This window comes from Suncus etruscus, chromosome 13 (genome assembly GCF_024139225.1).
Source record: "Suncus etruscus isolate mSunEtr1 chromosome 13, mSunEtr1.pri.cur, whole genome shotgun sequence".
Taxonomy (NCBI): Eukaryota; Metazoa; Chordata; class Mammalia; order Eulipotyphla; family Soricidae; genus Suncus; species Suncus etruscus.
Window position 1 is genome coordinate 17944094 of NC_064860.1, and position 16671 is coordinate 17960764.

The 16671-nt window shown below is 46.6% G+C and overlaps 1 protein-coding gene and 1 pseudogene across 2 annotated transcripts; one reads left to right on the forward strand and one right to left on the reverse strand.

Annotated features, from left to right (window-relative positions):
• Window positions 1-1049: 1049 nt before the first annotated feature.
• LOC126025566 (interferon-induced transmembrane protein 3-like) lies at window positions 1050-1587 on the reverse strand (annotated as a pseudogene).
• Window positions 1588-3969: 2382 nt separating this feature from the next.
• On the forward strand, window positions 3970-8219 carry COMMD2 (COMM domain containing 2). Of its 2 annotated transcripts, XM_049785367.1 has the most exons (5): window positions 3970-4047; window positions 4139-4216; window positions 5826-5908; window positions 6162-6335; window positions 7800-8219. In XM_049785367.1, exons 1-5 carry the CDS (start codon window positions 3981-3983, stop codon window positions 7995-7997), a joined length of 600 nt encoding a protein of 199 aa, XP_049641324.1. In that variant the 5' UTR covers window positions 3970-3980; the 3' UTR covers window positions 7998-8219. The 2 variants fall into 2 exon arrangements, with proteins under 2 accessions (XP_049641324.1, XP_049641325.1); XM_049785368.1 differs by lacking the exon at window positions 4139-4216 and having other exon boundaries at window positions 3972-4047.
• The last annotated feature ends 8452 nt before the right edge of the window (window positions 8220-16671 follow it).

Sequence of the window (16671 nt, forward strand, 5' to 3'; positions counted from 1 at the left end):
TGACAGTATGCTTTGTACACACAAGGACCTGAGTTGGAGATAGATGGATGGATGGATGGATGGATGGATGGATGGATGGATGGATGGATGGATGGATGGATAGATGGATGGATGGGTAGGTAGAGAGTGAGAAAGCACAAAGGTTAATTAAGCTTTGCATGTGTCCAACTCATGTTGGATACCCAGGATGGCATATGACCTTTGAGCTCCATTTGGAGTGATACATGAGCATATAACCAGGAATAAGCCCTGGTATGGCCAAAAGAGAAAGATAGGGAGAAACACAAAATAGAAAGGAGAACAAAAGAATGAAAAAAGAGAAAAAAGAATGAAAAAAGGGGAAAGAGAGAAGGACAAAGAGTTTGAAAAAGAAATAAAGAGCAGGGCTGGAATGATAGCACAGTGGGTAGAGCATTTGCCTTGTATGCAGCTGACCCAGGTTTGATCCCTGCATCACATATAGTACCTCCAGCCTGCCAGGAATAATTTCTGAGCCCAAAGCCAGGAGTAACACCTCAGCACTGTCAGGTGTGGCCCAAAAGCACAAAGAAAAGAAAAGGGAAAAAAAAAAAAAGCAAAGGCAAGGAAGAGAGAATGAAAGGCAGAAGGGAATTGTAGAGGCAAGGGAAGAGAGGAGACAGACAGGGGAAATGGGGTGACAGAAAGAAGATGCTTATAAGAACTTTTACTTGTGTGCAGTTCTGGGGTATACAAGTCAGACCTACATACATCCTTGTGAGGCAGGTGCTGGGACCCCAGGATTTTTTTGTTTGTTTTTGTACCACATTTAGTGGTTAGAGGGTCTGGACCATAGGGGTGGTGCTAAGGAAGGGATCAGTAGGCATCAAAATCTGTCAATCAATAAATAATTGAGGAGACTGAAGAGAAAGCACAGCAGTAGGACGTTTGTCTTGCACACGGCCAATCCAGGATGGACTGTGGTTCGAATCCCGGCATCCCACATGTCCCTGAACCTGCCAGGAGCAATTTCTTTTTTTTTTTTTTTTTTTTTCACAGCCAGAATCTTTATTGATATTGATGCTGAGGGTTTGTCTGCAGGAGCTGCTGATGGGGGTGAAGTTGGGACAGGCCCAGTTCACGCTGCTGAGTTTGGCTGGGTGGGGGTTGTGTGTCATGCACCGTAAGACAGGGTCCTTCTAGAAGCCTCCATCATCGTGCTTATTTTGGTAGTGAGCTTGGTACAAGATGGAGCCGGCAAACACCATGGCAACGATGGCTTCGATGTTGAGGAAGAGGCCCAGGATCAGGGCGCTGATGTTCAGGCACTTGGCGGTGGACGCGTAGCTCTGGGCTCCGATCACGTCACCCACCATCTTCCTGTCCCTAGACTTCATGGAGTAGGCAAAGGCCTCGAAGCCTAAGCAGCAGAAGTTCATGAAGAGGGCGTTGAAGAGGAACCACACCATGTGGTCGGGCACTGAGACCTCGGACTGCATGTTGACCATGGTGGAGGTCACCTGCACCGAGCCCCGAGGCAGCCCCCGCTTTGCCATCACCGACTCCTCCTTGAGCATGACATAGCTGGGGAGGGTTGCCCGCGGGGACGAATTGGGGTGCGCAGTTCATGGCGGGCCGAGTCCTGGGATGTGATGTGGACCCGGCTGCATTTTATCCCTTTCCTGTCCGGTCTGTCTTGGCAGGTGTTGTGTCCCCCGCCCTCTTCCCCAGGAGCAATTTCTGAGTGCAGAGCCAGGATTAACCCCTGAGCACCACTGGGTGTGACCCAAAAAACAAACAAAAATTGAGGATAGAAGGGGAGGAAGATGGGCCTGGAGAGAGCACAGCGGCGTTTGCCTTGCAAGCAGCCGATCCAGGACCTAAGGTGGTTGGTTCGAATCTCGGTGTCCCATATGGTCCCCCGCGCCTGCCAGGAACTATTTCTGAGCAGACAGCCAGGAGTAACCCCTGAGCACCGCGGGAGGAGGCCCAAGCCCCCCCAAAACAAACAAACAAACAAACAAAAACGGGGGGGGGAGGGGAGGAAGAGCAATTTCAGGTGACATAGGGAAGGAAGGACATGGACATTACAGCGCCAGGGTAGGTAGGGCTGGGCTGTGCAGCAACTTTATTTGTCAGTACTATAAACTTAAACACCATTGTGACCCAAAGTCTAATAATAATAATAAAGCTCTTTAACAACATTTGTTCAGATTCTTTCTATGGTCTCACACTTCCACTAAGAAAAAAAAGCTTTCCAAGTTGCTTCACACACTTGCCAAAATGGGATGTTTTGGGGTTTGGTTTTTATTGGCTTTGAAATGATGTCTCATTGTGGCTTTAGTTTGCTTGGCCCTGAGGACAAATGATTTTATTTATTTATTTATTTATTTATTTATTTATTTATTTATTTATTTATTTAGAGGGAGATTGGTTTGGGTCACACACGGTGATGCTGGAGGGGTCTGGGGGACCATTAGGCATGCTGGGGATAAAACCTAGTTCAATATGTGCAAGGCAAACCTTACCTGGCTGTATTATCATTCTGCCCCCTCCCAAAAACATCTCAATTTCAAAGTCCTGCCACCTCCAGACTTCAGCTCACTATGCAGACTGTCCTGAGCAGGTGGTCATCGTGCGGCCCCTTCCAACAGTTGCTGGTTTATTGCATCATCTGTGGTACCTCAATGCATCATCTGAGAATATAACAGACTATGCCAGTTGCACTTAGTCTGCACGAGGCAAATTCAAGAAGGCAACATAGACAATCACTTCGGTGCAAACCAGTAGCTCTCTATCTTTTCCATAGCATGCCTCTATCCTTTTTTTTTTCTTCCCAGTGGGTCCCATCTAGAAAAAGCCTCTCAAAAAACTTAATGCCAAGACAGCTCCAGGCATTCATATTAATAAATATGAATATGTTTAGTAAATGTCACAGGGTCCCACGAAACCCTGCCCCCCTGGGGTGTGTGTGGGGTGTGTGTGGGGTGTGTCTGTGTGGGGTGTGTCTTGTGTGGGGGTGTGGTTGGGGTGTGTCTGTGTGTGGGGTGTGGGGGGTGTGTGGAGGGAGGAGATAGAGGAAAAAGAAGAAAGAAAGCAAGAAAGAAAGCAAGAAAGAAAGAAATAAAGAAGAAATAAAGAAAGAAAGAAAGAAAGAAAGAAAGAAAGAATGAAAGAAAGAAAGAAAGAGAGAGAGAAAGAAAGAGAGAAAGAAAGAAGAAAGAAGGAAGGAAGAAAGAAAGAAAGAAAGAAGAAAGAAAGAAAGAAAGAAAGAAAGAAAGAAAGAAAGAAAGAAAGAAAGAAAGAAAGAAAGAAAGAAAGAAAGAAAGAAAGAAAGAAGAAAGAAAGAAAGAGGGGCCGGTGAGTTGGCGCTAGAGGTAAGGTGTGTCTTGCAAGCGCTAGCCAAGGAAGGACCACGGTTCGATCCCCTGGCGTCCCATATGGTCCCCCCAAGCCAGGGGCAATTTCTGAGCGCTTAGCCAGGAGTAAGCCCTGAGCATCAAACGAGTGTGGCCGAAAAACCAAAAAAAGAAAAAACAAAGAAAGAAAGGAAGGAAGGAAGAAAAAGGAAGGAAGGAAGGAAGGAAGGAAGGAAGGAAGGAAGGAAGGAAGGAAGGAAGGAAGGAAGGAAGGAAGGAAGAAAGAAAGAAAGGAAGGAAGAAAAAGGAAGGAAGGAAGGAAGAAGGAAGGAAGAAAGAAAGAAAGAAAGAAAGAAAGAAAGAAAGAAAGAAAGAGAGAGAGAAAGAAAGGAAGGAAAGAAGGAAGAAAGAGAAAGGAAGAAAGAGAGAGAGGGGGGAGAGGGAGGGAGGGAGGGAAAGAAAGAAAGAGAGAGTGGGGGGGGGAAAGCCGGGGAGAAAGGATGGAGGTAAGGCATTTGCCTTTCATGCAGAAGGTCATTGGTTTGAATCCCGACATCCCATATGGGAGGCACCGGAGCCTTTTGGTACCGGACGCATCCCGGAAGTGGCGGCGGGCCGGCCCCGGAAGTGCCGGACCTACCCGGAAGTGTCAGAGCCGTCAAGATGCTGCTAGACCTGTCGGAGGAGCACCGGGAGCATCTGGCTTTCCTGCCGCAAGTGGACAGCGCGGGTCCGCCCCCTGGTCCGGGGCGTCGGGTGGGGCCTAGGCGGGGGTGCGGGAGATCGGCGGGGCTCAGGCTCTTCTTCCTCTCTCCCTGCAGTGGTCTCCGAGTTCGGGCGGATCGCGGTGGAGTTCCTGCGACGAGGCTCGAACCCCAAAGTTTACGAAGGCGCCGCCAGTAAGCGGCGGGCTCGGCGGGTGCAGCGCGAGGGTCAACTAGGCATCTGGACGTCGTTTGCATTGGGCCTTGGCACCCCGCTTCCGCTTCTGCAGGGCTGGAAGGAGCTGGGCGCGCCTCCTAACCCGCTGCCCTGCTTTGGTGTTTTCTTTCCCTTTTTTCTCAACTTCTGGGCCATACCCGGCGGTGCTCAGACATCACTGGCGTGGCTGCAGAGACTCTAGGGGGATGGCGGGGATCCTGAACCAGGGTCAGCCCAGTGCAGTTCTTCTCAATTATTTTCTGGCATGCCCCTCCTAGGAAGAAGAAAACATTTTGCACACACCCCCGGGACTGTCAATAGTATCTTTATTTTAAAAAATACTTTAACCTGCAAAACAAAAATCTATAAAATAATTTGAGCTGATTTTTTTTTATTAGAGGTGATATCTGGATTCATGGCTACCGTGAGCACGTTTTGCAATGCATAGCTTTTTGAAGCGGGGTTGAAAGCAGGACACAGCAACTCTCAGCTCCAGAGACATACAGAGACATAAACACGGGGCTTAGCTTGTTAGGACAGTGTTTGCTGAGGTCAAATGTGCCCCCCTTTACTGACCTCACGCCCCACTATTTGAGAACCACTGGCCTAGTGCAAGGCAAATGCCCCACCCCCGGTTTCTTTCACTAGGCCATGGAAAGGGGGCCTGCGATGCAGGGGATCAGGGGATCGAACCAGAGATCCTGCATACAAAAACCTGTACCCAACCCATTAAACTTCTTCCCCACTAGTCTCAAAAAAGACCATTGTGTATTTTCTTTCTTGGAGTGGGGTGGAACACCTCTTGCTGCTTTGGGCTTGCTCCTGGGTCTCAGGGATCATTCTTGGCAGAGCTCAGGGGGCCATATGGAGTGCTGGAGTGCTTGAGCTCAGTGAGCTGAATTAAAGGCAAGCGCCCTTCCTGTTGTTTTCTCGCTCAGTTCCTGCATTTAAAAGAGCTTGTGGTCAGGAGAGATGGCTCTGGGCTGCAGTTTGTATTTAGCTCTGGACTCTGCAGCACATGAACCCCTGGCAGTGCCTGTTGTAGCCCAGGCCTCTCCTCCCACAAATGTGCACTGGTTATGCGGTGGGAATTAGGCCTTTGACTGGCTGTGGAAAAAGCAAGAGATATGCCAGCTGTTTTTCTTGCAGAGATTGAAAACATTGAGTTATGGATAGTATTTACTCCTTTTTTGATGATGATTTTTAGTCACACCTTGCTCTCTCCTCAGTACTTATTCCCAGTTCTGCTCCAGACTTGTTCAGGGAATCTCATTGTGGTGCCAGGGATTGCACCCTGCTCAGCCTAGTGAGAGGCAAGACCTTACTGGTTGTACTCTATATCTGGCCCCAGTGCTTACTTACTCTTTTCGCTTGTTTTTATTTTGGGCCATATTTGTCAGTATTCAGAGATCACATTTAGCAGGGGTTGGGAACCAGATGGGATGCTAGAGGTCAAATCCAGGTGGGCTGCATGCAAGGCTAGCACCCTATCTGCTGCTCTGTTGCTTCATCCCCAAACCAGCACTTACTCCTTAAATGGAGAAACATTGTTAGCAGGGTCTTGGTTTGTTCTTTACCCTTTTTCAGGAAAACTAAATGTGAGCAGTGACACTGTCCAGCATGGAGTGGAAGGATTGACGTACCTACTTGCTGAAAGCTCAAAGCTTATGGTGAGGATCTTCTGAGGGAGGAAGGAACGGGGGGGGGGGGGGGCCCCCCGCAGATGGAGTTTGGGGGGTTGATGGAGAACTCGCACCTTGAGAAGCTCCAGCTTCTACATGCCTAAAAAGTAGATGGCAAGGAACATTTCATTTACTCCACACAAAAGAATTAGCTCAGAGTCTAGTTCTTTGTTTATGTCAAATATTTTATCCTGTACTAGACAGATAAAGGTGGATGTCTGTTAACTTCTGTCACTTGTAGATTTCTGAACTGGATTTCCAAGATTCTGTTTTTGTTCTGGGATTCCCTGAAGAATTGAACAACTTGTTGCTTCAGCTTTACCTAGACAATAGAAAGGAGATCAGAACTATTCTGAGTGAATTGGCACCAGACCTTCCTAGCTACCATAGCCTGGAGTGGCGACTAGATGTACAGGTATGTTTGTTTATTTTTATTTATTTATTTATTGGGCCACATCCGGTGATGTTCAGGGGTTATTTCTAGCTATGCACTCAGAAATCACTCCTGGCTTGGGGGGAACCATGTGGGACGCCGGGGATCGAATCGCAGTTTGTCCTAGGCTAGCCCGGCAAGCCTTACAGCTCTGCACCACCAGACCAACCATGTTCCTTTTTTTTTTTTTTTTTTTAAATAAAAGGAAATCTCTAGGTGCCAGGATATAGTACAACAGGCAGAGTGTTTGCTTTGTGTGCAGCTAACCTGGTTTGTCCCTGGTGCCACACAAAATCTCAGAAGGAGTGATCATTTAGATTCAGGAGCACCAACTGGTGTGACCCCCCCCTTCAAAAACAAAAACAAAAATACCTGGCTTAGGGATCAGAGCAATCATACTGTGGGTAGGGCATTCCACCCAGGCTTGATCCCTGATATCCCATATCAGCCTGAGCCAGCCAAGAGTAATTCCTGAGTGCAGAGCCAGGAGTATGCTCTGATCACAACAAAAAACAAAACAAAACAAAAAATACCCAAAACCTGGCTTAGAGGGCTCTGGAAGATAGTAGAGGGGATCAGATCTTACTTTCCTTCCCACCTTCATGTGGTGGCCCTTAGCATCTTTGGGAGTAGCCCTGGAGTTCCAGAGCATGCAGGGCTCTAGTACGAAACCACCAGCTACACAGACTATAAGATTTTCTTCAGCTTATGGCTTCATGCTTAGCGTATTCCCTCTCACCTGAAATAACTTTCTGGTTTAAAGTTTTTATATCTCTATCCTCTTTCTCTTTCTCTTTCTCTTTCTTTCTCTTTCTCTTCCTCTTTCTCTTCCTTCTTCCTCTCCTTCCTCTCCTCTCCTCTCCTCTCCTCTCCTCTCCTCTCCTCTCCTCCCCTTCCTCTCCTCTCCTCCCTCTCCTCTCCTCTCCTCTCCTCTCCTCTCCTCTCCTCTCCTCTCCTCTCCTCTCCTCTCCTCCCTCTCCTCTCCTCCCCTCCCCCCTCCCCTCCCCTCCCCTCCCCTCCCTCTCCTCTCCTCTCCTCTCCTCCCCTCCCCTCCCCTCCCCCTCCCCCTCCTCCCCTCCCCTCCCCTCCCCTCTCCTCTCCTCCCCTCTCTTCTCTTCTCCTCCCCTCTCCTCTCCTCTCCTCCCCTCCCCTCCCCACCCCTCCCCTCCCCTCCCCTTTCCTCTCCTCTCTCTCTTCTCTCTCTCTCTCTCTCTCTCTCTCTCTCTCTCTCTCTCTCTCTCTCTCATTGGTCAGTCTTTCTGGTCCTTCATCCTTCCCGGTTTCATATCTGCCTATCTCTTTCTCTCTAAAGACTTTATCACATTCTTCATTTTGAAGTCTGCAATTCGTTGGAAATTTGAGTATTTTCTGTGACAGGAGGCAATAGGAGCTGTGTTTTCCTCGTGATTATTGAATCATTGTGCTCTCATTCCCTTTACATTCTAGCTTGCAAGCAGAAGCCTTAGGCAGCAAATCAAACCATCGGTGACGATGAAACTGCACCTGGCCCAGAATGGAGAGCGCTGCACTGAGGTGCTACAGACTGACCCAGCCACATTGCTGCACTTGGTGCGGCAGCTGGAACAGGCCCTGGAGGAGATGAAGACCAGTCACTGCCGCAGGGTAGTCCGCAACATCAAGTAGCAGACACGGTTACTGTTCTAGACACTCTTTTGGTTTGAGGACCACATCCAGTGGTGCTCAGGAATCACTCCTTATGGTGCACAGGGATGCTGAAGTGCATATGGGATGCTGAGGATCAACCTGGGTTGACTAAGGAAAGCACCTTTCCCACTGTACCATCTCTCCAACCCACCTCCACTCATTTGTGACATCATGATGTTTGGCAGTTCTTTTTTAAAGTTATTTTTTGTAAGAATCTATGGTGAAAAAGGACACAACTAAATATCCAAACCATAGTCAACAACAGTGAGATTATGAAACCCAAACTTTAACAATTAAAATTTAAAACGAAAAAAATAAAATAAAATTTAAAATGGCCCTATTATTCTGGCAGTTTCAGGGGCAGGAGTTGTGCATGGGATGGGCTCAGAACATTGATGGAGGGAGGTTGACGCTGCTGGTGGGTATGGCCTTGAAACATTGCATGTCTGAAACCCAATTATGAACAACTTTGTAAATCACAATGGTTCATTAAAAATAAGCGAGTAGGGTGTTTGCCTTGAGTGTGGATGACCAAGGCTTGATCCCAGCATTTAATATGGTCCCCTGAACCTGCCAGGAGTGATTTCTGAATGCAGAGCCAGGAGTAACCCCCGAGTGTATCTGGGTGCGGCCCCCAAACCAAAATTCAAAGCCACAAACAAAAAATAGAATGATGGTGAAGATGCAAAATTCACTCCTTTAATTTTGATCCTGAGGTTACAATGAAAAACTAAAGTCAGTTTTCTTCCTTTGTCCTTTGATGAAATTGGATGAATTTTGTATTTTAAATATGTACATAGGGGGCCGGAAAGATAGCATGAAGGCAAGGCATTTGCCTAGCATGCAGAAGGACGGTGGTTCAAATCCCGGCATCCCATATGGTCCCCCGAGCCTTCCAGGAGCGATTTCTGAGCCAGGAGTAACCCCTGAGCGCTGCAAGGAGTGACCCAAAAAAACAAACAAACAAAAAATGTACATAGTGTATAGACCAGCAACATCTATATTGTCCATATCTTCTGTATATAAGAATCATTCTGGGTTTTGATCTCTTAGCTTTTATTAGTTTCCTCATTAGTAGACAAAAACTTGAAAATAGGGCCAAGGGGCCGGTTGACGAGGTGGCGCTAGAGGTAAGGTGTCTGCCTTGCAAGCGCTAGCCAAGGAAAAGGAAAGATCGCGACCGCGGTTGGATCCCCTGGCGTCCCATATGGTCCCCCCAAGCCAGGGGCAATTTCTGAGCGCTTAGCCAGGAGTAACCCCTGCGTATCAAATGGGTGTGGCCCGAAAAACCAAAATAAATAAATAAATAAATAATAAATAATAATAATAAAAAAAGAAAATAGGGCCGAAAAGATAGTACAGTAGTAGGGTGTTTGCCTTGCATACTGCTGACTTGGGACGAACCTGGGTTCAATCCCCGACATCCCATATGGTCCTCCGAGCCTACCAGGAGCGATTTCTGAGCACAGAGCTAGGAGTAACCCCTGAGCCCATAAACAAAAACAAAAAACCAACTTGAAAATTAAATTTATAATAATAATAATAATAACTACTGTGATTCGTGGTATCTCTTGCTGGTTCAATAGTTCTGTCCTTTAAGCTCACCCGACAATAATTGTAATTGTTCAGAGGCTCGGAGCACCCACCCTACAAGCATGTAGCCATGTATGCAAAGGTCCCTATGTACCAAGTGTGGTGCTGTGTGCTTGATTATCTGCCATGCCTGGTATCACAGCCAAGTGTGCAAGAGCCCCTTGGAAGGTGGTGGTACCCAGAGCACTATATATTACAGGAGGTGTGAATGCCACAGCCATCACACTATGTCTCAGAGGCAGACACCATGAGCACATGTGTGAGTACGCCAGTAATACCTGCAGCTGAGAGGGCACTGTCACCAAAGGTATGACCCTCAGCAAGCACCACAGCTCAATATGCAGCTAAAGATCTGGGTGCCTCAGCCAGTCTCCCTCCCAGGCGTGGTCAGCACTTCCCTCCAAGTGGAATGTTTATTTACAGCCTCCATCCTTTGTTTCTTTAAATATGTCAGTCTTTTAGGGTTATTGATTTATTGGAGTCTTAACTTTTGGGGGGCTAGGGATTGGGTTATACCATGGTCATCACAAAGTAATATCAAAACAACTATGCAGTTGAGAGTATGACAGAGAAGGCATGAGCATCATGGCTCCAACATTATAACCCTAGTTCAAATTTCTAGCACATGTGGTTGATCCCTGAACACCAAAGCACCACTGAGTATGGCCCGTTATCTTAACTCCTGCAAGTAAACAAGATCTCTGAAAAACAACCATAAAAGATTGGCATACTTATGAAAAAAAGTCGCACATCCCTAATCATCAAGGAGATGCAAATCAAAACAATAGATCTCACATCACGAAGAACAAGAACAACCAGTGCTGGCATGGATGTCGGGGGAAAGGAACTCTCACACATGTGAGTATGCTGTCTAGTCCAGCCTTTCTGGAAAACAATGGACATTCCTGGAAGTGGAGTTCCCATAAAATCCAGCAATACCACTCCTAGTGATATACCTTAGAAACACACACACACACACACACACACACACACACAGACACCACACACTGCATGCCTATATTCATTGCAACTCTATTTACAATAGTATCTGGAAGCAACTTGACATTGGTGGTGGGAAATGTGCACTGATGAAGGTGTTGTGCATTGTATGACTAATTCAATCATGAACAACTTTATCTGAAAAAAATAACTAGTATAAATAAACTTGTAACGGTGTTGTTTAAAAGATTGACACATTTTAAAACAAGACACATGAGGAGGGGCCGAAGAGATAGCATCGTAGTAGGGCATTTGCCTTGCATGCAGAAGGACAGTGGTTTGAATCCCGGCATCGCATATGGTCCCCCGAGCCTGCCAGGAGTGATTTCTGAGTGCAGAACCATGAGTAACCCCTCAGCGCTGCCTGGTGTGAACCGAAAACCAAAAACAAACAACTCCCCCCCCCCAAAAAAAACACTTGGTGTTGTCCCAAAACAATAACAACAAAAAAGAATATGTGTATATACACAAATGTACTTATATCTGTTTGGGGACACCGTATGGTGGTGCTCTGGGCTTACTCCTGACTGCATTTGTAGGATCACTCCTCAAACCCCATTCAGTTTTATGACTAAAGCAGGGCCTGGAGAAATAGTACTGTGATAAGATACTTGTTTTGCATGCAGCCTACCCAGATTTGGTCCTGGGCCTTGCATTTAGCTCCCCCAAGCACTTCTGGGAGTGATTCCTAGCATAGAAGTAAGGGGCCGAAGAGATAGCACAGTGGTAGGGCATTTGTCTGCACATAGCCAACCCAGGACGGATGCTGGTTCAATTCCCGGCATCAATATGGTCCCCGAGCCTGCTAGGAGCAATTTCTGAGCACAGAGCCAGGAGTAACCCCTGAGTGCTGTTGGGTGTGACCCCCAAAAATAAAACGGAAAAAAAAAAAAAAAAGGAAAAAGCCAGGAGTAAGCTCTGAGCACCAGGTGGAGACTTCAAATTAAATCAATCACCCTTGCACAAAATCACCTTTGCACATGTTCCATTCACCAACTTATATTGCACACATAGACTTTGATAACTAAAATATTACTATACTATACGGGTCTAGCATGCAGAAGTCCTGGGTTTCAGTCCCTGAGCACTACCGGCAGCAATGCCCAAATATAGACCAGGGAATAGGCCCTGAATACCGCTGGTTGTGACAAAGAAAAAAACAAAAACTGAGGAGATTATTTAAAGACTGGAAAACTTGCTTAGTACTCAGGAGGCCTGGGCTTAGATCCTGGGTAACCTGGGTAGCTTCACAAGTATCCCAGGGCCAATCAGGAAGAACCTGGAAAACCAAGGAATATAACTCCCGAACAGGAACAACAAAAGGATAAATTCATGGGGCCGGAACTGTGGCACAAGCCATAAGGCATCTGCCTTGCGCACTCTAGCCTAGAACGAATTGCGGTTTGATCCCCAGGCATCCCATATGGTTCCCTAAGCCAGGAGCAATTTCTGAGCACATAGCCAGGAGTAGCCCTTGAGCATCACTGGGTGTGACCCCAAAACAAACAAACAAAAGGATAAATTCATTATGTCTCCACTTCTCAAATATACTATGTAGACAAGAAAACAATAGACAGTAGACTGCATGAAAAAACTACTTGCTCTTTTTTTTTTAGTGGAGAAATATTCTGTGTTCAGGAGTTACTCCTGGCTCTGCTCTTAGGATTTACTTCTAGTGATGCTTGGGGACCGTATGGGATGCCATGAATTGAACCTTGACCAGTTGCTGTATGTAAGGCAAGTCTCTGCCTGCTGTACTATGACTTCAACCCAACAAATTTATTTCATGGGTTAATCACCAGATATTTGGGAGGGAAGGAGTCAAACCTTTATTGGACACTTAATCAGGCTTTGAGGATAATTTTGTTTTTAAGGGGAGAGGATAGAGCACACCCAGCTGTACCCAAGTTTTATTTCTTTTTCTTTTTTTTGGTTTTCGGCTGTGCTCAGGAGTTACTCCTGGCTCTACGCTCAGAAATCGCCCCTGGCAGGCAGGGAGACCATATGGGATGCCGGGATTCAAACCACCATCTTTCTGCATGCAAGGCAAACACCTTACTTTCATGCTATCTCTCCACCACCCCCCCCCACCAAGTCTTATTTCTTTTTTTTTTTTTTTTTGGTTTTTGGGCCACACCCGTTTGACGCTCAGGGGTTACTCCTGGCTATGTGCTCAGAAATCGCCCCTGGCTTGGGGGGACCATATGGGACGCCGGGGGATCGAACCGCGGTCCGTTCCTTGGCAGACACCTTACCTCTAGCGCCACCTTCCCGGCCCCAAGTCTTATTTCTAATTGCGCTCAAGGATCATTTCTGGCCATGTTTGGGAGACAATACATCATCCCAAGGTTGGAATTAAAAGCTAGCTATGTGTTAAGCCTACAGCCCTGCCCCCAGATATGAAGACTCTGACGTTTATGTAGCCCCACTCTCCTGCCCAGACAGAGCACAAATAGCTTAGGTAGGCTGGATTGGCATGACTATAATATTTGACATCCCTGATGAGAAATAAATAAAACGTCATTTGATTTCTTTAATGAACTTAAAACAGCACCAGGAATACAAATAGTTCTTTGGAATAGGACTTCTGTGAAGGTTGTGGCCATTTTAAAACAATATTTTTTAATAAGATGACTTTTTGGTGACTTTTAAAAGTTATTTAGAAATAAATTGTATGGGGTCAGAGCAGTGGCGCAAGAGTTAGGGAGTTTGCCTTGCATGTGCTAACCTAGGACGGACCTTGGTTCAAATCTCCCAGCATCCCATATGGTCCCCCAAGCTAGGAACTATTCCTGACTGCAAAGCCAGAGTAACCCCTGAGCATCACAGGGTGTGGCCCCTTCAAAAAATACAAACACAAAAAAACAAAAACAGAAATAAAATTTTATTAGTTTAAAAATAATCAAACTATTATTAGTCATAGTTGAAGTTACAGAGAATGAGAGGCCAGACTCTGTCATTATGCTTCAGCTCAAATGAACTTTCTTGCAAAGGCAAATAGGAGACTGGAGAAATAGAGGAGCATCTGCTTTGCAAGTCTGCAAGCCCTGAAATTTCTATGATACCATCATGGCATCTCTGCTGTCTGTGACCCCTAGTTCCCGAGGAAGGCTACAACTTCCAGGGAGCACCACAACTGAAAAGAAGTGAGGAGGGCCCCTCCAAGAGATAATGCAATAATCTGTGCACAGGTTTCCTATGCGGGAGGCCCAGCTTCAATTCCCAGCACTAAGTGGTGCCCCAACACTGAGCACAGAGCTGATGTCCTTTTCCCTGCTCCAACATTATCATTTGAGGTCTCCAAATGAAGGAATCAAAGATTTGTGGGCATTGTAAGGAAGCACCACCCCATAGCAAGCACATGTGTGGGGCTTGCAACAGCATCAAGAAAAGAGTGTGGACAAGACTAAACACAGGAGCCAGAGTAATAACACAGTGAGTAGGCAAGGTGCTCGCCTCGCACATGGCTGATCCAGGCTTAATCCCCAGAATATATTCCCCTGTAATGGCCCCGAACACCATATTTTCAACAAACGAAAGTGAGTCTGGAGCAAGGGTCACTACAGAAAATAATCCAAACAAAGCTGAGAGTGAGGGGCCGGGTGGCACAGAGCAGTAAGGCATTTGCCTTGCCGGCGCTAGCCTAGGATGGACTGTAGTTCGATCCCCAGGCATCCCATATGGTCCTCCAAGCCAGGAGCGATTTCTGAGCTCATAGTCAGGAGTGACTCCTGAGTGCCACCGGTTGTGGCTCAAAACAAAACAAAACAAAACAAAAACCATAGCTGAGAGTGAAATATGTGTGGCCAAGTCTGTCTCGTCAAGACAAGAGAGAAAGCTGCCTTCCAGAAGTGCAGTTTTTTTTTTATAATAATTTTTATTTTGGGGCCAGCGAGGTGGCACTAGAGGTAAGGTGTCTGCCTTGCAAGCGCTAGCGTAGGACGGACCGCGGTTCGATCTCCCAGCGTCCCATATGGTCCCCCCAAGCCAGGGGCAATTTCTGAGCTCTTAGCCAGGAGTAACTCCTGAGCATCAAACGGGTGTGGCCCAAAACACCAAAAAATTATTTATTATTATTATTATTATTATTATCATTATTATTATTATTATTATTGGTTTTTGGGTCACACCTGGCAGTGCTCAGGGGTTCATCCTGGCACTATGCTCAGAAATCGCTCCTGGCAGGTTCAGGGAACCATATGGGATGCTGGGATTTGAACCACCGATCTTCTGCATGCAAGGTAAACGCTTTACCTCTATGCTATCTCTCCGGCCCCTATAATAATTTTTATTTTGACCAAAGTGGATTACATACCTTTCACAGTAATATTTTAGGTACATATTAACATTGAATCAGGGGAATTCCCATCACCAAAGTTGTCCTCCCTCCACCCCCGTTCCCAGTTTTTATTGAGTACAGAAACCACCACTAGGCAGGGGAGTAAGGACAGAAGGCCTATCCTGAGCCAGTCCTGCCCAGGTTTGCTTTATGTCTACTAGGTAGGGAAATCTCTGTTTTGGGTAAAATGAAGTTGTAAACAGACAAATACAAAGAAACCAGGGGTGATCTTTGCTTGGGTGGAACCAAGTTGTAAATTAAAAACTAATAATTCTCTTTTTTGTTTACTTAAAAGTATAAAATATGAGATAAATCAGAATACATTGTGTTCCAAAGTTCTAGAATTTTAGAACACAGGAAATTTGGGCAAAATCTCTCAAGTAGGAGCTATAAAAGTGGCTGCTATTTTGCATAAGCATCCACAACTATCACTCCCACATGACTGGTGATTCCCTTAATAGACTGCTTCTTTCCAGGAGCAAGCCTACAGTGCCTGATGGGCTCAGACTCTTTATACCAGATCTTAATTTGTAGGGACACTGTACTGATGCTAGGGTTACAGTCTCAGGACAGGAGATACCCAAGGCAGAACTTCCTGAAATAGCAGATTGTAGTGAATCTATTGATTGCAGCTCTGTTGGCTTGGGCTGGGGAGGTGGGATGCCAGCAGGAATGTCCCCTGATTCTGTGGGGCCTGGGACTGGCCCTGTACCCAGTTTTCCAAGACAGATGATTGGGTAGCAGTCTTGAGAAGGCAGGTGCAGGAGGAATCCTGAAGTTTCTTAAAAGATGCCCTAGTTTATCAAAGTTAAAACATCTGTCCTAGGGGGCTGGAGCTGTGGGGCTAGAAGTAAGGCATCTGCCTGACAAGCCCTAACCTAGGGCGGACTGAAGTTCGATACCCTGGCATCCCATATGGTTCCCCAAGTCAGGAGCGATTTCTGAGCACATAGCCAGGAGTAACCCCTGAGCGTCACGGGTGTGGCCCCGAAACAAAACAAAAACAAACAAAAACATCTGTTTTAAACCTGTGAAGCCTGGGGCTGGCCTCTTTTCCAGTTACTCAAGACAGGATTACCTATCAAGTGGCAATTCTCTAGCCCAGTGGTTTCCCTTGCAACAACTCAGACAAGGTTCTGGTGGTGCCCACCAAAGGGCAGTGTTAGAAGATGCTCTGTATTTCCTGAAATAATAGCCTGACCCACCCTGATTATCCTGAGTTTGCCTCCAACCTGAATACATCTCAGCAGCATGGATTCATGTCTGATGTTTGACTGAACCAACATTTTTTTTTTTTTGGTTTTTGGGCCACACCCGTTTGACGCTCAGGGGTTACTCCTGGCTATGTGCTCAGAAATCGCCCCTGGCTTGGGGGGACCATATGGGACGCCGGGGGATCGAACCGCAGTCCTTCCTTGGCTAGCGCTTGCAAGGCAGACACCTTACCTCCAGCGCCACCTACCCGGCCCCCTGAACCAACATTTTTACATGCTTTTAGGTACCCCATAATGTTCTCTCTCTCTCTCTCTCTCTCTCTCTCTCTCTCTCTCTCTCTCTCTCTCTCTCTCTCTCGCTCTCTCTCTCTCTCTTTCTCACACACACACACACACACACACACACACACACACACACACGGTGCAAGATTGCCTGGCAATCTTCATTAGCATTCTCAAATGCTAATTGCCTTATCAGGTGCTGCTGTGTTTCTTTACTTTTAACCTA

Coding starts and splice junctions, on each gene's coding strand:
- COMMD2 (XM_049785367.1), top strand. CDS start 3,981: ATGCTGCTAGACCTGTCGGAGGAGCACCGGGAGCATCTGGCTTTCCTG. Junction 5,909..6,161: donor CTGAAAGCTCAAAGCTTATG/GTGAGGATCTTC, acceptor TGTCACTTGTAG/ATTTCTGAACTGGATTTCCA. Junction 6,336..7,799: donor AGTGGCGACTAGATGTACAG/GTATGTTTGTTT, acceptor TTTACATTCTAG/CTTGCAAGCAGAAGCCTTAG.